Consider the following 12,566-nt stretch of genomic DNA (forward strand, 5'->3'; position numbering starts at 1 on the left):
TGAAAGCTGCAGTGTGAGAACAATACAGGGGGGCAATGGTTAAAGGAGATCCTCCAGCCCTGTCTCCCCACAGACACACTGACAGAGAGAGCTATTCATGCACCTACAAACGAGTTAAGAAAGCTGTATAAGAGACCAAATGTGATAACTGAAGAAACAGAGAAATTACTAGAACTACACAGTTTACCCATACAAGAACTAGAAAGAAACTGAAAAGATGAGAGGATTAATAACAAGTAACAAGACTGACTTGGTAATAAGAAGCCACTTATTGAGCTAACATGATAGTGCAGCAGTTAGGAGTGTGTGTAGTCGCCTTTAGTCCCAGCACTCAGGAGGCAGAAGCAGGCGGGTCTCTGTGAGTTCGACACCAGCCTGGTTCTAGGACAGGTTGCAAAGCTACACAAAGAAACCTTGTCTCTCCAGGTTTGGTTCCCAGCATACACACTCAGTGGGGGGGGGGAGGCATGGGACACACAAGGACATGACTCACAATCACCTGTAACTCCTGCTCCAGCGGATTTGATGCCCTCTTTTGACCTTTGTGGGCACCTGCACACATTTTAATTGATAACCAATTTTCCTTAAAGGATTCCAAAACATAGGATAGGAAGAAATTCTCCCAAACACCTTCCACAAAACCAGCATTACCCCATACCCAAAACAGATGAGGACACAACAAAAAAAAAAAAGAATGCTACAGGCTAATGTCCTTTGTGAGCACAATGCTCAAAACAGCTGGATGTGATGATGCTCACCTGTGACCCCAGGTTTGGGAGTAACTCTGAAAACAGAACAAGTTGGCTGAAATAGAAAAGAAGAAAACAAGAAGTCTCAGGCCTGGGGATATGGCTCAATGTTTGTCTTGAAAGTTTGAAGCTTTGGGCTTGATACTCAGTGCCACAAAAAAATTACACACCTGTAATCCCAGGACTTGGGAGATAGAGGCGAGAAGATCAAATGTTCAAGTTATCCTTGACCTCATATGAAGTTTGAGGAGAATCTGTCTCAAAACAAAAAAAATAATTTAAAGAAAGAAATCTCATTTATAATAGCTACAAAACAGATGAGTGAATAAATATCTCAGAATAAATTTAACCACAGTGGTTAAATATCTCTATAATAAAAATTATGAAACATTGATAAATTGGATTGGAAGAATCAATACTGTTGTTATATGCTAATACTAATTCAGATTAATGGAACCCTATCAAAATGGCAATGATATTTTCAACAGGACTAGAGAAAACAAGTCTAAGATTTACATAGAAATACACAGGGAGAGAGGGAGGAAGGGAGGGAGAGAGAAAGAGAGTCTTAGAACAAAACAGTAGAAAAGCTTTAAGATGTTTGAAATAATAACAAAAAAAATTTAGTTAAGACCCTAAAGTCACAGGGAACAAAAGCAAAAATAGACAAATGGGAGTGTATATAAACCTAAAAATTGTCTGTACAGCAAAGGGCAAAATCAACAGAGTGAAGAAACAACCTACAGAATGATCTATAATATTTGTAAACTCCACATCTAATAAGAGGCTGATTCCAGAATATACTGTGAACTCTAAAAGCCCAACAGCAACCTTTTCTCCCAAATAATCCAAATCAAAGATTAACAACAGTTCTAAAAAGACACATCTGAAGACAAAACAGAAAATGAAAGAAACATGTCCAACACAATTGATAAGAGAAATGCCAGTCAAAATCACAAAGAGATAGCATCTCACTATAGTTATTTTAAAACTACTCGCGAGTGGGGGGCTAAAAGGAAACTTTTGCACACTGTTGGCGGGAAAGTGAATGAGTACAGTCTTACAGAAAAAAGTACGGCGGCTCCTCAAAAGCTGAAAGAGAGCTACTCTATGACCCAGTTATTCCACTGCTGGGTATACACTCAAGGGAAATGCAATGGATCATTAGAGAGACAGCTGCACACCCTTGTTATTCCAAAACTCTTCACAATAACTAAGAAATGAAAACAGCCTAAATATCTATCAGTTGATGGATGGAAAAAATGTGGTATGTATACACCATGGAATGCTAAAACCCTGCCATTTGCAATGCTGTGCATGGGGTTGGAGGTCGTTGTGTTAAATGAAATAAACCAGGCACAGAATGGTAAATGCTGCATCTCTCTCATAGGTAGAATCTTACAACAGTGACAGTGAAAACTGAGAATAAAGTGGATACCAGAAGCTACAGAGAGACAGAGAGAAAAGGGAGAGGCTGGCCAGTAGGTCCTGTGTTATGGTTGGGCGGGAGTAAGAAGCTTCAGTGTCTTGCTGCATGTGGGCTAGCTGGAGATAATGGTGATATGCCGTATATCTCAAAAAAGTATTGGATTGTAGCCTCAAACTGAGCAAAAATAAACTTTCTCCTTCAAGTTGTTTTTTGTTGGGTATTTTATTGCACCAGCAAAGACAGACACTAATATGACTGTCTTTCCAAATAAGTATGGATCTTGGACTAGAGATATAGCTAGGTTGGTAAAGTGCTTGCCTAACATAGATGAGGCCCTGGGTTTTATCCCAAGTACCCAATAAACCAAGCATAAGCTTGTAATTCCAGAACTTAGGAAGCAGAGAAAGGAGTATCAAGAATTCAAGACGAGGTTCCGTGTCCTCCGCACAAAATGCCTGGCGAAGCCACAGAAACCGTCCCTGCCACCGAGCAGGAGCTGCCACAGCCCCAGGCTGAGACAGGGTCGGGAACAGAATCTGACAGTGATGAGTCAGTACCAGAGCTCGAGGAACAAGACTCCACACAGACAGCCACACAACAAGCCCAGCTGGCGGCAGCAGCTGAAATCGATGAAGAGCCAGTCAGTAAAGCAAAGCAGAGCCGGAGTGAAAAGAAAGCACGGAAGGCTATGTCCAAACTGGGTCTTCGGCAGGTTACAGGGGTTACTAGAGTCACTATCCGGAAATCCAAAAATATCCTCTTCGTCATCACCAAACCAGATGTCTACAAGAGCCCAGCTTCAGACACCTACATCGTATTTGGAGAAGCCAAGATTGAAGATTTGTCTCAGCAAGCACAGTTAGCAGCTGCTGAGAAGTTCAAAGTTCAAGGTGAAGCTGTTTCAAACATTCAAGAAAATACTCAGACTCCGACAGTACAAGAGGAGAGTGAGGAGGAAGAGGTTGATGAAACAGGTGTGGAAGTTAAGGACATAGAATTGGTCATGTCACAGGCGAATGTGTCCAGAGCAAAGGCAGTCCGAGCCCTGAAAAACAACAGTAATGATATTGTAAATGCTATTATGGAATTAACAATGTAACTATTTGACAGCAAGGACACTCCCCATCCCCTCCCCCCTTTTTGGTGTTTCAAAGGTGGAACTGCAGCTTGGTTTGAAATTTGTACTGTTTCTATCACTAATAAAGTTATGGCTTCTTGTTGGATGAAAAAAAAAAAAAGAATTCAAGACGAGTCTAGTACACAAGAGATAATGTCTCAAAAACAATAAAAACAAAACAAAACAAATTATGTATCTTGTTCTTTGTAAAATAGAATGAAGTATGTGCTTCACAAGGACTTGAACTTGATAAAATTAAGGAGATGATGTAGAGTTTTATATCTGATAATTATGAACGGATGATAGAGTGCTTAAGCTTTCTGTCACATTCAAGCGTATACGAGAGTACTTAGCACCCTCTCTAGCGTTCTTTACCCAGAAGCAAAGAAAACAGTGACCCAGTGAGGACAAGTCGTCTTCTCAGCTGTCACATTCACTGGTCTACGAGAAGTCAGATTCTCTCTGAAACAGCCAATGTCCTCATCACGGAGAGGAGAAGGCCGTGAAGAGAACACCCCTCACCAGCGAGAATGTTCTGCTGAGCTGTGACTCACTGTGGAAAATCCTGTCTAGTCTCATCTTGAAAATGGAGATCCGCTGTTGCCCACAGAAGCCATGCAGATGGGAAGTGGTATGACTTGCCCTTTATACTGCTCTCCAGTACGACTCTCTTCTTTCTGCCAGCTCACTAACAGTTTCCCAGGGTCAGACAGCTAAGCTCTCCTCGAGTTCACAGACACACTTACCACGTCCTGATGAGGTACCTTTCAGGCTTTCATCTCATCTTACTACTTCCTGCCTTCATCCCTGCTCCGAGCGCTCATTTTTCTCTGATCAAAGACATCCGCTTTACAAGACCACGCTTAGTTGCCTTCCAAAGTGCCTAATCCCCCTTTACATGTTCATTGGCAGCAAGAATTCTTCTGATACTCCATGTCTTTGTCAAAATCTTCTTGTCAGACAATAGTTTTCCAATAAAAGGGCTGGGAGATGGTTTCACAATATGGCTTTAAGGTTTAAAATTTGTTTAATGGAAACTATAGTAGAATGCTGCCTAAACACAAATTTATGGACTATGCAATACTTATAAAGCAATATTCAAGCAAATCTGAATTCAAAACTACAGCCACTCTGCTAAAGCCCATTTGAAGCCTAACTCCAAGCCATCTGTTCTTTCCTGACCGCAACACTTTGCTCCTCTAAGTAGGTATTATCCTTGGTATTACAATGCAATTTTGTTGTGATAAAGTTTTTTTTTTGGCAGTTTTATGTATCCTAGGCTGGCCTCTAACACTTTATGTATCCTAAAATGACCTTCAAATTTTCTTTTCTCCACCTTTGCAGGGGTTAAAACAAATATGCACCACCAAACCCAACGCTTTTAGCGTGCTACACTATCACCCCACCGACTGGGCACACCACCAGTCCCCTCTCCACCTTTTTAAAAACTTCACTTCTCAAATTTATGCATATAGCTCTTCTTGGTTTTCAACAATTTGTGAAGGAAACCATGTGAACTATGATGTTTTGTCATCTACATCTATTTAACTGGACAGCGGATCTGTAAGATCCTCCCTGGCTATTTGTGTCTTTGTAAGTTGCTATTGAAAAGCTTTTCTGGGAATAGATATACCTCAAATTGTCCATTTCCTTTTATTCATTTTTGAGAATTTCATACAAGTATACAAGAAATAGTATGGTATTCCCCTTTTATCTTCCTCATTATTTCAACTCCTCCCCAACTTCATGGAGCTTCTGTTTTGTTTGGTAAGCCATTAAGCCCATTTAGTGCTGTTTTTATCTGCATGGGTGTGAGGCCATCCACAGGAACATAGAAAACTTACCAGTGATCACATCTCCCGCAAAGTTAATAGTTCCTCTCTCAGTTACTGCCAAAGACTACTCTGTGATGAGTGGGAACTGAGACCATCTACCTCATCTCCGCTGCGATTGTGGTTGGCTTGATCTTGTGTAGGTCTTTTAACAAGTACCCACTGATGCTGGGAATTCATGACTACACAGCCATCTCAGGTCCAGAAGACAGCACCTCACACACAACACTTCTCCCATCTTCCCACTGTTACATTCTTTCTGTCCCTGATCCTGGGGGTGGGAGGGTGAAGTTGTTAACATAAATGTTCCGTTTACAGCTGAGCACTCAGTCTCACGCTCAGCATCTTGACCATTCTACATCACCCATTTGACCACTGCCCACTGTGAAAAGATGCTTCTCTGACCAAGGTTGAAAGCAGCCAGGGTCTGCTGGCATAGGACTTAGGCTAGGCAGATGGGGACATCTATTTTTTTTTTTAGCACAGTTGGGTGTTTAGTAAAAGAAGTTTAATAGGTTTTAAGTGCTAGGGTTAAGCTATGAACCGTGTTCAGGACGAAACTAAGGCACACGGGTGTGGACTTCTCAAAAGAGTCGCTGTCCCTTCTGCTTTAGACGTTTCGTTTTCATTTCAGTGACACACACTGCCACTCGGGACAATTCTCGCATAATAATGTGAGAATACGATAATGCTGATATTCACGAGTTTTTGGAATGCCTTTGGAAACATAGAGTTAATGGATCAGAGGGCACAAAAACCTGAAATCTTGTTAGATAATGTTCAGTTAGCTTCCAAGATTCTCACCAACAGCATATGGAATATATTTTGCTGGGTGGCATAGTGCACACCTGTAATCCAAACAGGGAGACTGAAGAAGGAACACAATTTGAGGACAGGCTGGGTTACAAAGCAAGTACCCTGTCTCAAGAAGAAGAAAAAAAGGGGCCGGGCGGTGGTGGCGCATGCCTTTAATCCCAGCACTCGGGAGGCAGAGGCAGGCGGATCTAGGTGAGTTCGAGGCCAGCCTGGTCTACAAGAGCTAGTTCCAGGACAGGCTCCAAAACCACAGAGAAACCCTGTCTCGAAAAACCAAAAAAAAAAAAAAAAAAAAAAAAAAAAAAAAAAAAAAAAAAAAGAAGAAGAAGAAAAAATACAGATCTTTTGGAGCTGTAGTATTGCCAGAATTGGCTTTTTGTTTGTGGTTTTGATTTATATGGTTTTTCAAAAACTGGTTAAGAATGTGGGAACATGTCATATGACTTTATCTTGTATATCCCTAGTGACTAACTGGCACCTCTTGTTTATACAGAATTTGAATTTAATTTTAGGGAAATACTTGTTCAAGTCCTTTACCCAGTCTGTTGGGTTTCTGTGTGTCTCATAGTGATTAATACAACTAATCTATAACTTTTCAATGTCAGTCCTCTACTGATTTCATCTGTTGCAAATATTTTTTCCCACACTGTAGCATTTCAGCATGGGACACAATCTCTCTCCCTCTCTTCCTCTCTCCCTCCCTCCCTCCCTCCCTCTTTCAGATTTGTGTATGTGTGGTTTGCCTGCACATATGCATGTGCACTTTGTACACGCCTAGTACCTGTAGAGGTCAGAAAGTATTATGCCCCTGGAACTGGAGTTACAGATGTTTGTCAGTCCATGTTGGTGCTGGGAACCAAACCAGGATCCTCTAGTCCAACAAGTGCTTTTAACTGCTGAGACATCTATCTCCTGTACACAATTTAATTTTGTTGTAATGAAACAGACCAATCTTTTCTCTTGTGAATCGTACATTTTTGTATTTTATTTTAGTATTTCTTCTCTTATTCAGAGATTTAAAAAATACTTGCCCACATTAGTTCAAATACTTGACTAATATGAAAAGGAGCAAAGACGACGGCCTGAAGCATGTTAAAGCCAGCTGGCTTCTTGGTCCAGTTGGGCTCTCCTGACACATCAAAGTCTGAGGACAACTTTTAGGAGGTAGTTAGCTCTCTCTTTCCACCACATGGGGTCCAGGTATTGGATTCAGGTAGTCAGGTTTAGGGGAGAGCACCTTTGCCTGCTGAGTCATCTCTCCCAATTGTGATTCCATTTTTTATTAAGGCATAAATAACTTGCTTAAAAATAATAGTGTGCTTTGTAGGTAAATCTTTAATTCTCCGGGAGCTGAGTTTTGCATGTTCTATTCCAACCCCAGCTATTGAAATTCCAGCCTTTTCCCTCACTTCGTAGCGTCATCTCCATGGTGCTTCATCACGATACACAGACATGGATTTCTGTCCCAATTGTCTGTGTCTCTGTCAACACAACATTTTCCTTTCCTGGCAGCAGCACAATGAGAGACATTGGTATCATGCAGGAGAAATCCTTTCCTTTATTCTTCTTCAAGGGCAGTATGGCTCTCTCAGTTCTTTTAACAAAGCCTGGAATCAGTTTTTCAAATGTTAGAGTATGGTAGAGAACTATTAACTTGTAGTAGAACTACAAATGAAATCAGGACAAATTTGGCCTCTTTACAAGCTCACTGGTCCAATCCACAAACATGTTTTGGCTCTACTTATATTTAGGTTGATTTTTTTTAAATTATCTTAATAAAATGTATTCTCTATAAGAATTTGTTTATAGTGTTTTCGAGGTGTTTCATATTATTGAAGCTATTTTATATAGTATCATATTTATTTTGGTTGATCAAATACCGAAGTAAAATGTATTTTTTTGATTTCTGCAACTTTTTAAACATTTCTTCAGCAATTAGTAAATGTTTACTAATCCATTATCTTTAGATTATATAAGATTGTTTATGCTGAGGATTATTTTCTATTATGTAGTGAAAGCTTAGTTCCTCCCTTTTCAATATTTTTTGTTCTATGCTGGTTAGGGAATTTAGTATGGACTTAAAGCTTTAATAGCAGGCATTCTTATTTTATTTCTGTTCTCAAAGAAAAGGTCTCAGGATATTACCTTGGGTATAAAACATGCTACAGGTTTTTGTTTTGTTTGTTTTCTGTTTTTAAGAGCTACTGTTTATATTTTATATTAAGGAAATTTCCTTCTATTCTTGATATGCAAGCTCTTTTTCTTTTTTATGAATGGATACTAAATTTCAAAGATGACTTTCACATCTATTGTGAAAAGTGATTTTTCTTCCTAAATCCATTATTTGGCAGGCTCCATTAATTCCCTATTCCACATTCTTCAGTTAAGTATAAATTGGTCATAAACATTCTTTTTGAAAAAAAACATATTGCAGGTCTCAGCATATTTTGCTTATACTAGCTTTATAAGAATTGGGAAATGTTTTTTTTTTCTATCCTCTTCACAGTCTGCAAAAAATTAAAACTGTCTTATTCTTTGTGTATACACACAAGTACACGTGGTGGTCTGTTTATACTGGCAATGTTTATCAGGCTTGTTTGCAACAGAAACTATCTGAACTTGAAACATTCTTTGTAAGATCTTCACATTTGGTTCATTTTTCTTAATCCTTAGAGAATTATTGGGGTTTTCTATCAATACTGATAATTTCCTAATAATCTGCCCACTTTCCCTAAATTTTCAAATGCATTAGAATAAAGTTATCCATCTTTTGTTACTTACTATCTATATCTATAATAATCTCCCTTTTTTGCTTCTATTATTTGTGCTTTCCTTCTATTTTTTGTTCCCCATCCCCAATGGCCCCAGGTTCCAGCACCACCTAGCCTCTGGGGTATCCAACAAGCCCTTTCAGATCAAATGCTCTGCACACATGCCTAGTTCGCTGGAGTATATTTCCTGGCGTCAAATTGGTTTCAAAAGAAATTAGGGTGAGTGCTGTCTTTCACTGTCAGGATTATACTCTGGGACAACTACTGTGATTACCCGGGTTAATGAAAATGAGTTTTCATAGACACTAATAAGCCAAACCAATGATACACAGTGATAGTTAAGAGCCCAAATTCTAAAACTCAAGGTTGTTTTTGTTTGTTGGGGGGTGGCTTTTGTGTGTGTTGTACTATGTTCTTTGAGATAAAGTCTTGCAAGGTAGGTCTTGCAAGGTAGTCTGGAAATCGACCCTCTTACCCACTTCACCCTCCAGAATGAGATACCTGGTATTAGCCACTACTCCCAGTTGCATTATGGGTGTGTTTCAACAGCCATCTCTGATTCAACAGATATCAGTGAGCTGTAAAGGCCTAATTCACTTCTGAATGAGAGTTAAGTGAGCAGTTCACAAGCAGTGCCTCTAGGTTTCCTTTCGGTCCTCACTGCTACTGCCTACAGCCTGACACTTAAGTAAGACTGCCACTTATTGGTAGCATCGTCACATTACAGTATGAAGCCTGGCCTTAAACCTTCAATGGTAAATGTTAACAGTTTGCGGAAGACAAACAGCAGAGAGAGCACACTTGAGTGGAAGTGTACTCTTCTCCGTAAATATATGCAAGTTATTTTCAAATGAAAAACATAAACAGAAGTTGAATGTGGTGACACCTGCCTGGAACGCAAACACTCAGGAGGCTGAAGCAGCAAGAACCCTGAAAGTCTGAGGCTAGCCTGGTCTACATAGTGTGTTCCAGGTCAGCCAGGGCTACCTAAGACCCTGTCTCAAAATATGAAAAATAAAGTAAAACTTTTACAAAGAGAATATTGGGGAGAACAGTAGCTCATATCCACAGCTTTTTAAGTACTACTGCATAATACACTGTAGCTATAAAAATTACTTTGTCTTTTTTGTTTGTTGTTGTATTCCAAGACAGGGTTTCTCCGTGTAGCCTTGGCTGTCCTGGAACTCACTCTGAGACCAAGTTGGCCTTGAACTCTGCTATCTGCCTGCCTGACTCCCCTGAGTGCTGGATTAAAGGTGTCTACTCCCACCACCCAACGTTTGTTTTTCCTTTTTGACATTATTTCTGTAGCCTATTTATGACTACTATCAGTATATGTGACGTATGTAGAAGTTAGAGGACAACTCCCAGAGTCCATTCTCTCCCTCGACAAATTCTGAGCAAGCACCTTTACCAACGGAGTCATCCAACCGGCCCTACACTACTCTCTGTGACGATACTGAGATGTAAAATAAATCCCACCAGCCAAATTCAATCTACTGTCTGATGTTAAACCCACATAGAATCTTACATTTAAGTGGTCCAAAAACTCAAAATACTTCAGAAAATGTTTCAGTAAGTGAAACTCAATTTTCAGTGTCCTTATTTTATTCCTGCTGTTCATATATAAAACTTTGGGCTAGAACATAGTGCTTTCATTTACTCACTGTCTATGACTGCTGTCATGCCACAGCGCTCAAGTATATGAAACAAGTTGGATGGTCCTCAACGCCTATTAACTGGACTTACAGTAAAAGCTTACCACCAATGAAGACAAGGAAGCAATAAAGAAAGAAAATGAAAAAGGAAAAAAAAAGTACAAAAAAACCAAAAAAAATTAAAAAAAAAAAAACCACTTTTGCCAGCGTCTTACCACATGGACTCCAGCCCAAAGAAACCATAAACTTTAAGCTTCAACTTTCTTGAGTCTGAAGAACATCTCAGGATACAGATGTCTTAACCAACACATGCCTTAGGATGTTCAAATGAAGCCTCTCTGAATCTACAAATATTTCCTATGTAGTCTGAGGTATTTACAAGCATAGATTTCAGGAGTATAAAACTGTAGCCTCTTTACATATATGACTTAACAGTATGACAAACTAGAGACCAGACTGAAGTCCAGTGCTGTGGCTATGAAACAGAATACCTACTTTGTTTTTCAAGGCAAGGTTTCTCTGTATAATAGCCCTGGCAGTCCTGGTACTTGCTTTGTAGATGAGGCTGGCCTTGAATTCACAAAGATCCACCAGCCTCTACCTTCTTAGTGCTGGAATTAAAGGTAATTTGAACATAATTGGTCCCCATAATCTCATAGGTAGTGGCATTAGGAGGTATGGCCTTGATAGAGGAAACGTGTCACTGTGGGGGGCAGGCTTTGAGGCTTTCCATGCTCAAGATACTACCCAGTGTCTCAGACCACTTCCTGTTGCTTGCAAGATGTAGGGCTCTCAGCTTCTTCTCAATAACCATGTCTGCCTGCATGTCCCCATGTCCTGCCATGATAACAGACTGAACCTCTTAACTGTAAGCCACTCCAACTAAATGTTTTATTTATAAAAGTTGCCTGGTCATGGTGTCTCTAAACAAGAGAAGACAGTGTGCCACTACTGCCTAGCACAGAATATCTATTTTTTAACCCAATTCTGTCATTTATTTCTGTGATCTTGGTTAAGTCAAGTTCTTTGAACCTCTACTTCCTCATTTATGAATGAAAATGGGTTGGTTGTGGATAACTTTTATGTGATCAGAACAGTGCTACCAACATACCATACGTATTTGCAAAAGGAGACAATGTGGGCAAGGTGTTGAGTAGGCTATCTTGGAAGGAAGACTCTTCTGAGGGTGTTATAATGGCCCAGTGACTAAGATACAATCTTACTAAACACATACCAGAAAACAAAACAAAAAAACAAAACTGCTGAGACTGAGAACAGTTGCTCAATAGCGTTATCTACTCGAGAAAAGCCTATATCCATTTGTGAAGGCAAAGAAGGTACATTTCTCATAGAGCTGGACCATAACCATTTTAAACTGAGCTTTGCCAGCTCCAGGACTAATACGACCTTGACAGAAAAAATACTTTTGCTCAAAGCAGAGGCTGAGAGAGAAATTCTAAGTGGTTACCTGGGAAACCAAATGCATTACATCTATGGGTGGGCTTTCATTTTGAGGTTACATCAGAATCACACAAAAGGCTTGCTTATGCTATTTCAAGGGATTCTGGTTCAGGTGTGGCATGAGAGACTTTGCATTTCTAATAGGACCCCAAGAGAAGTTATGTTACAGGTCCAGTTATATTCTGAAAGTCACTAGCCCACATTAAGAGAACAACAGGCAGGCAGCCTTTGATAACAAAGCTACCCTCTTAAGACCTTGGTTGAAAAGTCAGAAGAAAGTGCAAAAATAAATAAATACATAAATAAATCCTCCGAAGATTTCTCTTGTTCACATAAAATCAAATTAGTTAAGAAATACAGCTGATGAAAAGACCTCTGTCATTCAAAGCAAGGACTCAAACTTAACTTTTGCCGTCTTAAGTAGACTAGAATAGTCACATGGCCTCACATAGATTAACAGCACTCTGCGGGGAAATGTGGTACGTGGCCAGTCAGCAAAGTAACTCAAAAGAAAACAAGAACATTTGATAAACGTTTAGCAGTTTGTTTTTTTTCCCCCAGACTTAAGACCTGAGATCAGCTTTAAAAGGGCTAATGTAGGGGCTGGAGAGACGGTTCGGTGGCCCAAGTATGTACTGCTCCTGTACAGTACCAGTTTGGTTCTCAGCATCCACAGAAATGGCTTACAACCACCTTCACTCCAGCTCCCAAAGTCAACTCCCCTTTAGCCTCT

At 39.9% G+C, this 12,566-nt stretch overlaps 1 protein-coding gene across 1 annotated transcript; it reads left to right on the plus strand.

Moving 5' to 3' along the window:
• Positions 1-2,610: 2,610 nt before the first annotated feature.
• Positions 2,611-3,398, plus strand: LOC148121006 (nascent polypeptide-associated complex subunit alpha). Its single transcript, XM_087910699.1, has one exon. It carries the CDS (start codon positions 2,630-2,632, stop codon positions 3,275-3,277), a length of 648 nt encoding a protein of 215 aa, XP_087766825.1. The 5' UTR covers positions 2,611-2,629; the 3' UTR covers positions 3,278-3,398.
• The last annotated feature ends 9,168 nt before the right edge of the window (positions 3,399-12,566 follow it).

This window comes from Myodes glareolus, chromosome 9 (assembly GCF_982192425.1).
Source record: "Myodes glareolus chromosome 9, mMyoGla1.1, whole genome shotgun sequence".
Taxonomy (NCBI): domain Eukaryota; kingdom Metazoa; phylum Chordata; class Mammalia; order Rodentia; family Cricetidae; genus Myodes; species Myodes glareolus.

What these genes read in the sequence shown, in the direction of transcription:
- LOC148121006 (XM_087910699.1), top strand. Translation starts at nt 2,630, where the DNA reads ATGCCTGGCGAAGCCACAGAAACCGTCCCTGCCACCGAGCAGGAGCTG.